Here is an 18,758-nt window from a genome sequence, read left to right as displayed (position 1 = left end):
ACAAGAAAAGGACATAATGAGGAACAAATTCTTTAAAAGTTACCATCAAATCCTGAAATATAACTTCTGGAGAATAAAAGCAAACGAATATATATCAGTAAATAAACTATCCTGTTCTTGTTTTATGAGTAGACAGCTGGGATCTGAGACTGAGCAGTTCAATAGATGTGCTCATTAAGATGCAAATAAACGTCCTCACAAACCACAGTCCTATTTACCTGATTACAACAGTTCCTGTCCCGACATTAAATCTGAATTCCAGTTGTCTATCGATGATGTTCAGAGAAATATAATCACCAAATCCTTGTGGATACTGACTGGCATACAGAAGCACACCTGTAATTAATTAAGCACAGGTAAAATTTCACAGAATACATTTATGACAAGGCCCGAGGGCCTTAACAGTCACCTGAGTATAATAAAACTCTGTAAAGGATCCACAGAATGGCAAATGAATAATGCAATGATATACTGATAGATGAAGGTATGTTGCTAAATGATCAACAGAACTAGGATGATCAGGGGTCAACAAAATAGTTTGGTTATCAGCAAAAAGTACATTTATTGCCTGTATGTGCCAGTATCTAGTAGGACACTCATTTTGTCATTATTGCCAAATTTATAATTTGGTCTTTCAATAATAATAAGGTATTTTTGCCTCATTTTCTTTTACATTGACAAGTTTATTCTGACCATAACAAACTACAGAATTACATTTAAATATTGTATATTCCTTTTACTGAATTGGCATACTGCATAACAGGATAATTTCCTGATAATCCAATTTTCGCTTTCTTTGTGAGCATTGTTTAATTGCAAAAATAAAACTCACATAAAACTGTCACTGATTAGGTATTATAATATAGAAAATTCTATCATGATACCAATTGGACAATCCAAAATATAGGGTTACACCAACTTAAAATACCCCCCCCCCCCCCAAAATATAATAGCATATTTTCAAAAAATTGTGATTCACAGAAAATACCCATTATATTTACAGTGATTTATTATCCTAAAGTTGAATGATTTTTCTCAATGTGAAGTAAAAATTTACCTACATAATCAATAGAGCCCTGTCCTTTACTAGAATTCCTGACAAATGGGCAAGAACTGCAAAAAAATCTGGTTAAAAAAGAAATCCTCACTACAACTTTAAACTCTATTTGCATCCTAGATGCCTTGGAGCAGGGAAGATAGGCTCCACCCCTCAGGCTCCAGGGAGGGGGGAGCAGAGACCATGAAATTTAAAATTTTTGTTCCCTGTTGCCCATGGATGCTTTATACCAAAATTGTTTAGACCTGGTTCAGTGGTTCAAGAAAAGAGGATGAAAATATTCAAAAGATTATACACACCATTACAATGACAGATGAAAACGGATTGCAATAGGTGTAACCTTGAGTGATTCAAGTGACCAAAAAATAGTGTAATTATATGTAATTATTGTAATGAGAGAGAGATAGAGAATAAACTTTTTTTAAAAAATCAGACTTGTTTCACTGGCTCATAAATTTTTTGTCTGCCATTTGAACTTCCCTCACCATTTGGTTTTGCCGATTTAAACCAGATTCTGATGGACATTGAGTGACTTCCTACTTCTCCAAGAGGAAGGTTAATGAGAGACGACCCATTAAACTCTGGAACAGCTATCTCCTCCAGTCTCTCTGTAATGTTATAAAGCATGATATTGAGCTTAAAAAGTTTAAAATATTTAGTTAATAAGAAACCAGTATACTACAAATCTTAAGTGATGATTCTGAAAGAGTAATACTTCCTGGTGGACTCTTTATGTCCATTTGTCATATGTGGACATTTACCTTCATGTTCCACAAAATCTAGTTACCAATTCTAATTGCTTTGCACAACCAAGTCTAACCTGTTCATGCAGGAATCTAGGCATATTTACTATTCTTTCTTAGTTACACTGCAAATTATTAACATAATTATGTACATTGTCAAACTATTAACTTAGCTACAGTGGAATCTATTAACTTTTTAACTTATTAGTTGACATTGCTAATCGATTACAATATTAACCTACTGTTAATTATTGTTAGATACAGTGTTAATCCACTGACCTTGTTACAATGTTAATCTACTAACCTATAGGAACAAGGATAATCTATTGATCTATTTACAATGGTAATCTATTGACCTAGTTACAATGATAATCTATTTGCCTACTTACAATGATAATTTATTAACTTATTTTCAGTGAAAATTTATTGACCTACTTTCATTGATAACATATTGACCTACTTTAAATCATAATTTACTTACCTACTTTTGATCTACTTACATTGATAATCTATTGACCTACTTTCAATGATTCATTGACCTACTTGCACTAATTATCTATGACCTACGTACAATGTCAATCTATCTCACCATTTTCACAGAACTGCCCCTCCATGTTTGCTGGACACTGACATTCAAATCCTCCATCATCTGTGACTACACATGTAGATCCCTCCTTACACATTGCTCTTAGGCACGGATCTAAAGCCACCTCACAAAAGTCACCTAAAATTAAATAATTCTCATATATATATCTCAGGCACGGATCTAACACCACCTCATAAAAGTCACCTAAAATTAAATAATTCTCATATACGAGTCTCAGGCACGGATCTAATGCCACCTCATAAAAATCACCTAAAATTAAACAATTCTCACACTGCCAAGTCTCAGGCACGGACCTAAAGCTACCTCACAGAAATCAAATAAAATCAAACAGTTCCAACATATCAGCCTCAGACACAGATCTAACGTCACCTCATAAAAATCACCTAAAATTAAAGAATTCTTGTGTATCCATCTCAGGCACGGACCTTATGCCACATCGCAAGGATCATGCCTATCACCTCATTTGTTACACATCAGTCCCGAGTAGACTCAGTGCCATCTCAAAAATGTGTTTAAATCCTCCTTTAATTGCTTACTGCATATGACCTTGAAAGAACATCCCAACACTGGATCCATACAACAGTGAATTCTAATTATCATCTAAATGGAAAACTTCTCCAACACTGAATTCTAAGAATTTACCTGTAAATCCGGGTTCACATTCACAATGGAAGACTTCCTTATCGGACATGAAGCAAGATCCTCCATTATGACAGGGTAGGGAACTACAAGGGTTGCTGCCACATTCCCACACATCTAATCCTGAAACTAAATCCCCACTCCTGGTGGGATAACTCAGGCTGTAGGTATAGGGGGACACTGTGCTCCCCGCAGCAAAGGAGTCGATACAACCTGCCAAGCCTACCTGTATACCCAGCATTTTCTTTGCCCTATAAAATATGTCAAATGTTACTTAACTAAATCTTGTGGTAAAAACTGTAATTTTATCCTAAAATGCAAAATGAAGCAACAATAATGTTCTTTCAATAACCCAGTCTCTTACTCTTTAGCTTCCTCAGGGATGTTCCCCAGGTACAGAAAATCCCCAAGGTCAAGAGAGGTCAGTGCCCCCTCACTCTGTCCTTGTAGCACCGGACTATTGTCCACTTGTAACTGGCCGGACCTGCCCACTCTGTTGACCAGTACTTTGTGGTACACATTTCTCTTCAGCTGATCCCTGCTTCGTATCAGAGCTAGACCACTCCCCAAGTCATACCTAAAGTATACATAAATCACAAGTACCTATAAATCATATAGGAGTACCCAAAAAACAAAATCAGACCTAAAGTGTACATAAATCGTAAGTACCCAAAAATTATAAGTACCTATAAATCATATCCTTGTACCCACAAAACTAAGTCATACCTAACGTATACATAAATCATAAGTATCCAAAATTATACCAAAGGTACCCAAAAATTTTAAGTTCCTATAAATCATATCCTTGTACCCACAAAACTAAATCATACCTAACGTACACATAAATCATAATACCCAAAAATTATAAGTACCTATAAATCATATCCTAGTACCCACAAAATTAAATCATACCTAACGTACACAAATCATAATACCCAAAAATTATAAGTACCTATAAATCATATCCTAGTACCCACAAAACTAAATCATACCTAACGTACACATCAATCATGATACCCAAAAATTATAAGTACCTATAAATCATATCCTAGTACCCACAAAACTAAATCATACCTAACGTACACATAAATCATAAGTACCCAAAAATTATAAGTACCTATAAATCATATCCTAGTAACCACAAAACTAAATCATACCTAACGTACACATAAATCATAAGTACCGAAAAATTATAAGTACCTATAAATCATTAAGTACCTATAAATCCTATCCAAGTACAGTGAATATAGTGAGTACCTTTCCTAGGACTCTTACCTGAACTCCAGGTACCCATTGACAACGGTGACAGCTATAAAGTCACCAGTTCCGTTAGGATACTGACTGGCGAAGGTAATTATTCCATCATCATTTAGAATTTTCAGGCGAATCTCAAACATCAGATCATCGTTTGGTTTGGTCCTCAATCTCAGTTGTAGATAGGAACTGTTTCCAGTAAAGGAAGGCACAGAGAACCTGGCAGCTGTCAATCAAATGAGAATAAATAAAGATCAACTAGAACCTGACATTCTTATTTAAGAGATGAATTTAATTTTTGAGAATTCATGAGGAAATGAACTATGACGCTTCACACCGGCCTATTTCATGAAGCGCATTAGCATTGTATTTCATGTACCTCATGAATTCTCAAAAATTAAATTCATCTTATATTTACAATATTTTTCTGATGACTTGCCACATATATTTGTCATTCAATGATCATTTTTGAAAAAAAAGTGTGCACTATTTTTTGACTTAATTACATAACAATGGAAATATTCTTACTCATTCCACGGTAGTTCAATATGAGAACATGAACTTTTTCTAATTTGCAAAGAATCTTAAGGAAAAATATTTGGAAATGTTGCATTTTTCTCTGTATACTTTGACCCCTACTGGACAGACCCTAACCCTTGCACCAGGGCCATTATTTCAACAAAGCTATTTCTACACTACCTGAAGATACTTTACTATTGACTCCATTAATCAAAGTCCTGCTGTTCATTAGAACAAGCTTTTTAAAGATAAAGTTATTACAAATATTATTGAATATTATACTTTCATGTAAATTAGTTGAATCTGATTCGTCAAGTAACATTTGTTAAAAAACACTATTACCCTCTGAATGATAAAACCACGCTCTCCTGCGTGACTGAACTTAGCAACAGTTAACATTGCTAGATGACGGGTAATAGTCCAAAAAAAATAGTGACTGTGCAGAATTTCTGCACGCACGGTTCACCATACTTTTCGACAGGTATCATTTAAGCGTTTGAAACAAACATTGTCATAAAGCGTCTTCAATTAATTAAATTAACCTAGATTGGTAAACCAAACGAAAAATGAAAATCATAATGTTCGCAAGCATTGATGAAGACCATATTAAATGTTTAATCAAAGAAAAAGATTCAAAGAGTATACAGAGGACCATAAAAAGGTTGCTGAATTTATTTCGGTCATTCCTGACCCAGAAAAACATCAACCCAGAGTTTGAGAGTCTCTCGAAGGAACATTTAATGAAATTTTTTGTGTCAATAAGATCAAAATCTGATAATTTGAAGGTAACTTCCCTTCAGAGTATTAAGTATGGACTTTCCAAATACCTGAAAGAAACATGCAAGATTGATATCAATGATCCAGAATTTAGCGACTGCAAAAAAGTCTTCAAGGCAAAAGTTACTGACATGAAAAAAAAAAGTGATATGGCTCCATCGTCCACAAACCTCCGATTACTCAAGAGGACCTGAGAAAACTCTACAACTCAGAAAGTGTAGTATTTAACATAAATACACCATGTGGCCTGCAGATGAAAGTCTGGTTTGATGTTATGTTTTACACTTATTGTAGGGAACGGGAAAATTTAAGATATATGACAAAAGCAACACTTGGAGTTAATACAGATTCCTGTAGGTGACAGTTTGTATTCTAGGCTGTTGATGAGGCTGATAAAAATCACAGGTAACACTTCTGAACCAATATATACATACATATAATTTATATTACATTTAAAATTTCACTTAAAAAATAAAGGATGACTGCACTTAAGGAAATGCGGAATTTGCGACAAAATAAACTTTCAAAACAAGCATTTTTCTTTTCATTGCAAGAATGGTCAACATCCAATCTACAACTTTATGTAATTACGTTTAATAAAAGTGTGTATTTACGAAGTTCGAAGCTGTTTTCAAAGGCAGGGGTCATCACAATTTCTTGAATCTCCGTTCGATAATGAGGACGCCCACTTATTTACTGACTTTATACATAGTCAGCGCATGTTTGTCTATTTTTCTACGTTTAACAGTAGTTGTATATTTGCATAAATAATAATGTGTCAAAAGGAGATTAATAGACAAACATGCGCTCATGGTTAAAAAGAGAAAAAACTGCTTCTTCTTACATTCGCTCTCTGTGTTGTAACCAAGGATTGTGACATGTTGAATATTATAATTCACCACGTGATTTCTTACCTCAGGTAACTTTGTGAATACTAAATTCCGTCACGTGACTTGTAAGGAAGCATGTGATGTGCTAACTAGGACATTGTGTTCGAACACGTTAAGTCATCTGGCATTGATATAAATTTGCTTTAATTACATTGATGTGCTCATATTGTTAATTTCGTTTTGAAACCTTTGTCAGAAGTGTATTTGTGCTATACAGAATGGAGAGGGAGATTGGAAAGAGTGATCACGTTCGCTTTTCAAAACATGTCATTGTTATTTATGTAGTCTAATTTTAGAGCCATTCTTACAATATTAGCTCCACCTCTCATGCATATCTAATGTTCAATCAAGGGCAGGTAAGTGTAAATTCACTATATTTGGAAAGCAGTAAGGACAAAGAACATTGAATCATTTTATTGTATCACAGTCTAAAATCATTTTAAGATTTAAATGTGGTTCCAAATTGACAGTATTCTTTCATAAACATACAAAAGTGAGGTAAGGTTTAGATATAAAAGCAACAGAAGCAACCGAAAAGGACCCAAAAACAGGCATTAAGTGCAGTCATCCTTTATATTTTCTTAAAATATTGTAGTGTTGATGGAACCCCTGATGACACTACTGGTGAGGGTAGAATGTACACAAAGCCAGGAAATGTGATGTGTCCTGTAGCATCTTTCAAGAAATATATAAATAAACTGCACCCCAAGCTTGATGCTCTATGGCAGCGTCCTTTGGATTTATATCTCTAGTCAAACAGGGTGTGGTATTGTCATGAAGCTATAGGAAAGAACACTCTGGGAACCATGATGTCAGCAATCTCCAAACTTGGAAATCTTTCCAACATGTACACAAACCATTCCATGAGAGCATCAGGCCATAAAAATGAAGCTTCAATTAGAAGTTATGCTTGTCGACTTGGTGATCCAAAGAAACGGGAAATGTCAGACTGTTTAAGTGGAATTCTCAGGATCACGAGATGATCAGAAAGAGAATGAAAACGTTGCTTTAGAAGATATAACTATGGAGGAACCTGATGCTATATGTGACGTAGTTTATATTGGGTTTCAGCCACCCCCATTTTTTTGTGTAATCTATTAGTCTGTTATAGAATTTATGATCAAAGAGAGATAACTCTTGGATTTGTGTAAATCTGGAATATGGGGCATCTTGGGTTAGACTTTTATTGTTGCCGAAACCCGCCAAATAAACGTTGTAACGTACTTCACCTCTCCTGTTCTTTTAAGGTAAGAACATAAATTCGTACAAGTTAACATGTTTGTAACTGTTTTCTTGATATATAATATGTTTGATATAAGACATTTTTTTTCTCAAAATATAGCGATTAGGTGAATTTCAATGTATTCGTTAGTATTTTGATGCAGCATGGTCTAGTCATGTGGTTAGAGTTCAGTGAAAAGTCTTTATTTTGAGTTTAAACAATAGTGAACAGATTATATGTACAGAATTGTTATGTTTATAATCACAGAAAGTATTTGCTAAACATATAGATTTGATTTTCTAAAGAATATATACAATTTCATTTGTTTCCGGAATTAGTTGAGTTGCACGGATTAGAGTCATGTTTTAGAGTAGTGTAATCTGTTTCCGGTTTGAGACAAAACGTAAACAAACACAGATGTAAATGTGTTTTGGCTGTTTCGGACATAAAGATATGGTAGTATTAAATATTTTATTGATAAATTATCAAACGGAATCTACTAGCCACATGTTTTATTCTAGTCAGTGATATTTTGATGTCATAGTAAATTAGTAATTGTAAATCCCCTAGACTAAATGAGTGTATGTATGTATAATAGTGCATATCTTGGGTTAGACTTTTATTGTTGCTGAAACCCGCCAAATAAACATTGTAACGTACTTCACCTCTCCTGTTCTTTTTAGATTCTGCCAGGCCAGGGTAACATATATTTAATGACAGTACATTTTCAGAAATTCCCACAAACCAAGAGAAATCGGTGGAATCTCCACAGCCACTTAATTTCTTAAATTCAGTACCTGCCAAAGTCAGTTCGATGCCATTAAGGACATACGCAACGTACCTTACCTACTGATAATTTTTCAAGATATTCTTAATTTAAGATCATAGTGCCATCAGATGTTCGTCGACAAAAAATCAGCATGCATTACCAGGGGTTTTGAAAAGATATCAATTGATGAAAATTCTTATATAATTCAAAAAAAATACACAAAAATTACTAAACATATATTCTAGATGTTTTGTTTATCCAAACTTGTTTTAAAAGAAGTGTACAACAGCATATATAGACATACAAATGTAGCACACAATTCCTTTAAGTATTGGAACTCTTCAACTCCAGGGAAAAAGACAATAAAGTTCAAACTACGTTGCGCATGTCCTTAATGTATACCCATCTCTCAAGGGCATTAATGTATACCCATCTCTCAATAACTGTGTGGTTCATTTCAACTTTGTGCCCCCAAAGTAAATAGTGAACTTCTTTGAACTGATCCTTAATATTATGTTCCATGATAAATACACATTCAAACTGTGATATCCATTTGTTCTGAGATATCCATTTGTTCAGTTAATGTTATATGTTATATTATAATGTTTATTTAATTAAAAACATGGCGTTATGTGATATTGATTTCTTTCAAGACAGTGTTCGGTGATATTATTGAATTCAGTTGACTTATGATTAAAGAAATTTTTTTTTTTAAAAAGTTAAGTTGTTTCATTTTGATACATACACTGTGAAACATTTTATATATAACATTCAGTATAACATCATAAATATTGCATGCTAGCTAGGGTAAAATTGAAAACAGTCACCCCTTGAAAACCATTGTTGACCTTGGCTTCGCCTCTGTCAACAATGGTTTTCTTGGGGTGACAATTTCTAATGTTACCCTAGCTAGCATGCAATATTTATATAATGTATGTGCTCACTTATGAGGGGATGCTCCGCTTTGCGGTGTCCTTGTAAAAATTGCTTTCACATGAGTTTTGCTCTAAAACACCAATTCCGAGAAGAATTCTAAATGACCCACCCTTTTCTTCATAATTTCCAATTACAATTCAATCAGCTCATCTTTAGCAGATAATCATATGATATATTTGTTAACTATATACTACTAGATATGTTGATCTGACTAACCTTTATGACAGATAGGGCCTGCTTTCTCTAGTGGACACAGACACCGGTATCCTAGGGATACGTCTAGCTGACAATGACCGTTATTTAGACAGGGGCTGTCCGAGCACGGGTTTATATATGTCCTATTGTCTAGTGCTCTCTCCAAGACTTCTATTAAGACAACATTAAATTACAGAAACATGTTTATCATGTTAACAGCTTGGATGTCATTGACAATAAAACCATGTTCTAAACTTTAACACTGCACTGTCTTAATTATTCAAATAGTCTTTCTTTAAGGATTTATTTCCCTGGTTATATATTTATAGTTATGTAGCAACTTGGCCTGTTTTGTCTTAGTATCTCAGTATTTTAGCTAAAAGCTTCAGAAACTTGGCCAAGCCTTCAATTCACATCATTCAGAATTATATACCTCTTCAATAAATCTCCGAAGAAACAAATATCAATGATTTTCCTTGAATCACTTGAGCTTAATTGCTGAATTGCTAAATTAGGTCAGGTTTCTCTTTATCAGACTTTGTCATTCATTCAACAATAAATAAAACTCTGAAGATTCCATACTAAATAATTGATTTCTACTTCCCATGATTGATTTTAAGAAGACACCACAAAACAGACCTTATAGCCATTCTCTTACAAATCTGAACACATAAACAACAAATTCTTGAATTTACAATCACACTGTAGACATTCTGTATCCCTCTTACTTTTACAATCTGTGTCGTCCAGCGTACTGATAAATCCCACTTTACAACGACATACTCCCATGTGACATTCACTGTTGTTAGCTATACAATCGCGTCTGGCAAAGCAGATATCCTTGATTTTCTCTGAAAATGAAAATAAAAGAAAATGATGTGCAGATCTTCTATCTATCCAAAGATGCATAAAAATAAGCATTTTCTTTTACTGGCATTGCACTAAAGAACAAGGACTTAATTAGGGATTAATTTTCAGATCAACAATATAGTTTGTGAATACCGGTAGTCCCCCCAAGACATGCAATGGGCACACAGTCCTTGTTTTAGTAAGGACAATGAAAATTGTGCATGTCTTTGATGTTATGTTTTCTGTGCTGGATTAAATTTAATGTTAACAACCTGTGAAAACTCTGTTAGTTTGAAAGAGGGTATGGCACCTCATTTGTGCAATTCTGAATTCCCTTTATTGAAGGATGCTTTGTGTTAAGGTGTGATTGGCTTTTTCATTTTCGAGATGTACAAAATGTGAAAACTTCAAAAATCTTTTGATAAGAAAAGCTCAAGCCTTTGGTTCAGGTGAGCTAAATGTCTATGCTCTCTTAAGCGACCACGTCGAGGAACAAGGAGAGCATTAAGGGAAATTTTTCTGGACACGATGCAGCATACCAACTCATATATTTTAAATCACACAAAGGTGCTATACCATGTATTTGGTGTAACAGAGGCCAGTTCACATGATGTGTCTTCCATCAAGAGATTGGGAATACTCATGAGCTATACTGTATTCACATCTACTGTTAAGTATTACAACATTCAAAAATAATGAAATACAAGTAAATCTTTTGTTGTTCAGTACGTACTTCCTCCTAACTGTGGTCGTTTTGTTGTCCTAGTTGTTGTTCTTTGAGTGTAATCACCAGTTCGTCGTCCAGTTGTCTTTCGAGTTCGGGTATATGAGGAGGGGTGACTTGTAGCACTCCCTACAGAAGAAGAACACAATTAGTACAAAATACCACTACACAAGTACATCTACTAAAACATTGCATGTGAACAGTCCGAAGCTGAGATCGATTTATATCAAAGTCATTAACAGGTATTCCCTATTTTCATCAAGTAACCAGGGTTTTTCACCTCTTGTAGCTTCTTCCAAATTTAACACACAGTTGAAAAATCATCAATTTCAAATCAATGAACTAAATATATTCTAGTAATTTCCAGTTGATTGAACAATTACGATGCAAAATACACTAGACTGGACCAAACATTTGCTAGTCTGAGACAGTCAGCTCTGTTTTGAGAACTTTATGCTAAATTCACAAATTGAATACAATTTTTATATACCTGAAGCTGATTACTGACCTGTACATGGTCCTATGTATTTAACTGTGATGTTCCTCTGTTGTTTACAACTCTCGAAGGTCATGTGACATTCATTAATGTATGTCTTATCATCAGAGCCACATATCGAGTAGCCACCATCTGGATAGAAAAAACAGGACAATCGATCGCAGAGACACTCGGCTCCGTAGACTGTGTCCTGACAATACGCCCCAAACTGACACTGGCTGGCAGATCTGGTACAGCTGTGTTCAGGGTTATAAATTGTCTGCACTGGAATGATACATTAAAGTGTTATACATGCTTGTCTGGAACAAAATGACATCATATGACAACGAAAAATAAGATCATTCTCATATTAAAAAACAAGAGACCCATGGGCCACATCGCTCACCTGAGCACATTGGCTATGGAAAAAAAGCAAATATCAGTTTAGTATTGAAAAGTTAACGAAGGGGGGGGGGGGGGGGGGGGGGTTGAATTTTAAAGTACCTGATGATGCTTTCATATCAATATAACAAATGGCATTGCTGTTCTTGAGCAGAAGATTTTTTCCCATATATTCATATGTAAAAATTTGATCCCCCATTGTGGCCCCATCCTACCCCCGGGCATCCTGATTTGAACAAACTTGAATCTACACTACCTGAGGATGCTTCCATATAAATATGACCTATCATGGCTTTGCTGTTCTTAAGAAGAAGATTTTTAAAGATATATTCCTATATATTTCTATGTAAAACTTTGATCCCCCATTGTGGGTCCACCCTACCCCCGGGGGTCATGATTTGAACAAACTTGAATCTACACTACCTGAGAATGTTTCCACGTAAGTTTCATCTTTCCTGGCCCTGTGGTTCTTGAGAAGAAGATTTTTAAATGATGCCATTATTTTTTCACTAATTCCTAATTATCTCCCCTTGTAAGAAGGTGTGGCCCTTCATTTGAACAAACTTGAATCCCCTTCACCCAAGGATACTTTGTGTCAAGTTTGGTTAAATTTGGCCCAGTGGTTCTTGAGAAAAAGTCGAAAATGTGAAAAATTTACAGACGGACAGACGGACGGATGGACGACGGACAAAATGTGATCAGAAAAGCTCACTTGAGCCTTCAGCTCAGGTGAGCTAAAAATTTAATGCTAAAAGTAACCTGATGGTTGCCTGCATTATGTCTCATTATGAGTGATTAAATAACTCATTCAGCCCATCCTCAGGATGTGGCAAAATGAACAAGTCTGTGAGCCAATGCTCACTAGTAATACCCCCCGCTTTGATGTGAATATACATTCTGATGTGAATGTACACAAGTTCAGTTATGGACAGACACAAGGATGAACAAGAACTGAAAATCAGATTCGCACAAAAATGAATCCCACCATATTGCAGGCCTAAACAAAGAGTGTGCTAATATTTCAAGCATCTGCAATCAGTAGTTGCTGAGAAAACTACAACGAAAATGTGTTATTTATGGTACACACAGACGCACGGATAAACAGGAAGTTGACATTGGATTCGTACAAAAATGACTCCCACCATATGGCATGCCTTAACAAAGAGCCTGCTAAAATTTCAAGCATCTGCAATCAGTAGTTGCTGAGAAAACTGCGACTAAAATTTGTTATGACAGTATGGACAGACACACGGATAAACAGGAAGTTGACATTGGATTCGTACAAAAATGACTCCCACCATATGGCATGCCTTAACAAAGAGCCTGCTAAAATTTCAAGCATCTGCAATCAGTGGTTGCTGAGAAAACTACAACGAAAATGTGTTATTTATGGTACACACAGACGCACGGATAAACAGGAAGTTGACATTGGATTCGTACAAAAATGACTCCCACCATATGGCATGCCTTAACAAAGAGCCTGCTAAAATTTCAAGCATCTGCAATCAGTAGTTGCTGAGAAAACTGCGACTAAAATTTGTTATGTACAGTATGGACAGACACACGGATAAACAGGAAGTTGACATTGGATTCGTACAAAAATGACTCCCACCATATGGCATGCCTTAACAAAGAGTGTGCTAAAATTTCAAGCATCTGCAATCAGTGGTTGCTGAGAAAACTACAACGAAAATGTGTTATTTATGGTACACACAGACGCACGGATAAACAGGAAGTTGACATTGGATTCGTACAAAAATGACTCCCACCATATGGCATGCCTTAACAAAGAGCCTGCTAAAATTTCAAGCATCTGCAATCAGTAGTTGCTGAGAAAACTGCGACTAAAATTTGTTATGTACGGTATGGACAGACGCAAGGATAAACAGGAAGTTGACATCCGATTCGTACAAAAATAAATCCCACCATATGGCATGCCTCAAAAAAGTGTGTGCTAAAATTTCAAGCATCTGCGATGAGTAGTTGCTGAGAAAACTACAACGAAAAATTTGTTACGGACAGACAGACACAGACAGACAGACACACAAGGGTAAAACAGTATACCCCCCTCTCCTTTGGAGCGGGGGTATAAATATTTACAGACACTTCATATTAAACAGAAGACAATTTATATAGGAAATACAATGTAATATCTTTTCAAGTTTGTATTTTGAGTCTTCCTTGATGAAAATGTATTATATAACATTATAATATACAATCAAATTCTCCCCTTTAAAAAATGATCATTTTCACATCTTTTAAAACAGGGGACATACAAAAATATTAAATACCGTATTAAATGCGTGTAAGCAGAATTTTTAGCAAGGTTTCAATTTTGGCATTATTAGTGAGGGTTCTGAGATTGCTAAAATTGAATATCACCAACAATTTATTCCATACTGGTTGTTACAGCTGTTTCTCTTGACATTACAAATGGCTAAAATATCTTTTCAATAAAAATATATATCGATTTTATGAGAAAAATTTCTAAATTTGCGTCTCACTAAAATTTCTACCAATATGGTATTTAATTATTGGCCGCTACTTGGTGCGCCGTTGTGGTTGTGTTAGGAAGTGCACAAGGGAAAATGAGAAGTTAATTCTTCATTAGTTCAGTTAAAGAATTCTTTAATGATAACAAGTATAAAATCAGGCATAAAATATTTTTAAAACTTGCTTTAAATTATCAAAAAGAGTTTACAATAGGTACTCCCCAACCTGAGTGCTCAGTCAATATGCTTTCTCTATGGTCTATATATCTAGGGATTGACCTCATCAAAATTAAAGGCTATCATTGTATATTATTTTTTGCATTGAAGATATGAAATAATTATGATCACTCTATCAGCTTTGAATATCTTGTGTTTTCCTTCAAACTTGGATGCATAATTGTGAAAGTATTTTTAAAATGCTAAATTTTGTTTACGGCCGATATGATGCTTTGCATCAATTTTACTTATTTTGAATGAAGATATGACATGTTGAGCCATCTACAAAAACTAAAACTTGGGAGTTTGCTACTAATTTTAGACTAGTATCAATGGTATGGCATTTAAGCTCTTAGTGACTGCATCATGGTTATAGATAGCGTGACCCATACAGCAAACATAGGTCAAATACAGCATCCAAACTAAGTTTGATAGTGTCAATATGAAACGATTTTTTACCAAGCAAAATAAAGTTATATTGAAGGGTTTTTTTTATCCATCCTATAATAAAGGTCTTCCAAATCATTTAATGTATAAAGTTTATGAAAACTGAGAATTTCAATTTTTATTTCATAATAATTTTTATTTCATAATCATGATAATAGGTCGTATCTATTTAAGAACAGTTTAAGATATATATATGTTCTTTAATTATGAAATTCCCTACTTTTACACAGAAGTTAGACACTGACTGCTATGTATTGGAAGGTAATGTTTGGATATTTCACATTCTTGAATATCAATACATATTGATATATTGATTCAGCCCTATTTGGTAGTGCACATCCCTAGACACACCTCTCATACAAGAAGTCTAATCAGGTTATTTCCTCGCTCATAGTCACTTGGTTATCTGTCTTCTCATGGTTCTTAAGTTAAACCTGATTCAGAAAAATTTAACAATTTGTAACTGTCAGGGATTTCACCTGTATAGAATCATTCTATTTATAGACTAACCATCCTGTCCGCACACATCAAATGAGACGGGACTGTCGTCACGTTCACATGTATCACACTTATGACCTTTGACCCCTGGTTTACAGACACACCCACCATCATTCTGTTTACAATCTGAGCGAGTGGAACCAAACTGATTACAATCACAACCTGTCAAAAAAAAAAAAATAGATTGATTACATCCACAACCTGTCCAAAAAATTAAAACATAAAAGTCCAAAGCTGTTGAATTTTGAGACTTCATCATTATTGCCTCCCTAGATCTTTATCAATAAGTGAGAATATTTGGATATTTGGCCTAAAGGTGTTGGGAACATTTGGTGATCTAACATATTCAATGAGTTATTTACGATGACAATTAACAGTAAACGGTTAACTTACTGACACATCCTGGTGTGTATAGTGGGCGTGTCTCCGGATTGAGACCCCAGTAACCAGGCTTACATTTGTCACACTTCTGACCTCCGACCCCTGGATGACAGTCACAGGCTTTGGTTTTAAGGTCACATGACATCGAGCGGGAGCCAGCACTGTTACAATCACAATCAACTGTAAAAAGTATTTTAAATCAATGAACCCTTTTACTATACAGAAAGATCATGAAATTCAATCAAAAGAAACAATTATAAAGTTTCATAAAATGGTTAACACAATTTGACAATCAATGATATAAGATAAAAGTTCACTAATTGTTGAATATGATAGTTATATCATGAAAACTAATAAATCATTGATATTTTTGGGTATACATATTTAGTAAAAAAAACTGGAAAAACAACATCAATCATGCAAGGAAACCACACACAACAGAGTAACTCTGAAATTTGATTGGTCAAAATCAAAACAGTAAAGTATCTCTGTAATTTGATTGGTCAAATATTCAAAATTGTAACATGATTTGTCCTGATTTGTGGTCCAGCTGAAAAATCTGTATAAAATACTGATGTATGATTAACAAACTCCATTTATCTACCATATTATATATATATATATATATATATATATATATATATATATATATATATATATATATATATATATATATATATACGTACTTGACGTGGTTTGCGGGTCATGTCACATAAACATGGTTTATGGGACCCTGCATTTGTAATAGGCTTATTTCAAAAGGAAACACATTTTTAAGAATAGTTTTTGATGTAGATCCCAAATATAGAAAAATTATTAAGTTTTCTCATATTTGGTTTCAAAGCTATAGATAACGTTGTGGGTCATTACATTGTGGGTATGAGTCCCACAGCGATCTATAGTAGATAATTATATATAACATACTTGTGGGTAGGGACCCACAAACCATATCATAGCAATATATATATATATTCTTTGTGGGAGATATCCCACAAACCATGTATGGATTCAAAAACAATTATATATAGCATACAATTGAATATGATTTGTATCGGAGCTCAAAAAAACACATATCATTTTATCAGACTAGTATATAGGTTTTTTCTTTGAGGTAAATTTTCATCAAAGCACCTGTGAGGACTAGAGGTGTTTCCTAAGGGGTAAAGTGCAGCATACTTGTGGGTAGGGACCCACAAACCATATCATAGAAATATATATATATATATATTCTTTGTGGGAGATATCCCACAAACCATGTATGGATGCAAAAACCGTTATATATAGCAAACAATTGAATATGATTTGTATTGGGGCTCAAAAAACACATATCATTTTATCAGACTAGTATATAGGTTTTTTTCTTTGAGGTAAATTTTCATCAAAGCACCTGTGAGAGCTAAAGGTGTTTCTTAAGGGGTAAAGTGCAGCATACTTGTCGGTAGGGACCCACAAACCATATCATAGCAATATGGGGGAGATATCCCACAAACCATGTATGGATGCAGAAACAGTTATATATAGCATACAATTGAATATGATTTGTAAAGGAGCTTTAAAAACACATATCATTTTATCAGACTAGTGTATATTTTTTTTTTCTTTGAGGTAAATTTCCATCAAATACTTGTGAGAACTAGAGCTGTCTCCTAAGTGGAAAAGTGCATCCTGTGGGACATACTCAAAGAGAATGCAGATTTGTACAAATGCATTAAACAGAACATCCAGGGATGTGCTAAGGAAGTTTGCTTTGTAAACTCCTTGTGATAAGACAAAATTGAAACTGTTCTTAATGAATCACGGAAGCATGAAATGTAGGCCAGATGAAGCATGCAAAGCACCCATTGAAATGATCATAGATATGTAGATACACCTCAGGAGGAAGTTTGGTTTGTGTACCCCTTTTTATAAACTGAAAACAGACCAAAAAGTTGGCCTGATCTGTAAAACGTCTTTTAAAATATATGCATCGTATATCTTAAGATTGGTTTGTAAATCTCAAAAGATAAGCTGGTAACAGACCACTTTCCTTAACTGAAATTATTGACGCCTGGTCAAACGCAGCATAAAAAGTGGGAGAACATTTCATAGTCATATATGTGTAGTAATATATAAGCCTAAAAGAAACCCTATAGAATCACAGGTTCCTTCCAACTTCCACTATTTAGACCTGACATTAAGTGCTAATCTGTCATTTGTCTCCTTTAACATTTCTAAATTGTCTGGAGATTAAGATATCGTTTTAGATTTAGAAAGTATGGTGGGTTATTACAAGAAAAATAATACCAAATTTACCTTATATGGTTAGTTAAGAGAACACACGAATAGCAATTGACTGAACTTTACATGATTATAGATGCTGTCGATGGAAATTCAGGTCTTTTTACAATATATTATTTTAGATTAAGAAATTACATGCTATAACAAGTAAAACAACACCATATTTACCATGTTTCAATGAAAAATAAGAGAAAAAGTTATGGTCAATTACGAGAATACAACCATATGGATTGATTGACCCTAAGATGATGATTGTTGGATCCATGCTTTCTATGAAAATTCAAGTTCTCATTAAATATCAGAAGCTCTATTTTTCTAAATCAGTAGCATTAAGAAATTTAGTTTGATTATTCAGGCCTGTAAATACATATTAAAAATTAAATTTAACA

The 18,758-nt window shown here is 34.4% G+C and overlaps 1 protein-coding gene across 1 annotated transcript in view; it reads right to left on the bottom strand.

Moving 5' to 3' along the window:
- The window catches only part of LOC133171739 (agrin-like), a 67,209-nt gene that overhangs the window by 7,899 nt on the left and 40,552 nt on the right, over positions 1 to 18,758 (bottom strand). The window contains exons 2-13 of the mRNA XM_061306532.1: positions 16,105 to 16,272; positions 15,724 to 15,873; positions 11,690 to 11,941; positions 11,191 to 11,310; positions 10,337 to 10,459; positions 9,630 to 9,779; positions 4,322 to 4,526; positions 3,411 to 3,623; positions 3,050 to 3,297; positions 2,390 to 2,524; positions 1,543 to 1,665; positions 219 to 336 (exon numbers count right to left, since the gene is read on the bottom strand). Coding sequence (XP_061162516.1) covers positions 219 to 336; positions 1,543 to 1,665; positions 2,390 to 2,524; positions 3,050 to 3,297; positions 3,411 to 3,623; positions 4,322 to 4,526; positions 9,630 to 9,779; positions 10,337 to 10,459; positions 11,191 to 11,310; positions 11,690 to 11,941; positions 15,724 to 15,873; positions 16,105 to 16,272 — 2,005 coding nt within the window. The remainder of the gene's footprint in view (positions 1 to 218; positions 337 to 1,542; positions 1,666 to 2,389; positions 2,525 to 3,049; positions 3,298 to 3,410; positions 3,624 to 4,321; positions 4,527 to 9,629; positions 9,780 to 10,336; positions 10,460 to 11,190; positions 11,311 to 11,689; positions 11,942 to 15,723; positions 15,874 to 16,104; positions 16,273 to 18,758) is intronic.

Source organism: Saccostrea echinata, unplaced genomic scaffold (assembly GCF_033153115.1).
Source record: "Saccostrea echinata isolate AGI-Se365-2 ecotype Australia unplaced genomic scaffold, CSIRO_AGI_Sech_v1 ptg000054l, whole genome shotgun sequence".
Classification (NCBI taxonomy): Eukaryota; Metazoa; Mollusca; class Bivalvia; order Ostreida; family Ostreidae; genus Saccostrea; species Saccostrea echinata.
Note: the sequence above shows the minus strand (reverse complement) of the source record. Positions and strands in the feature narration are given on the sequence as shown.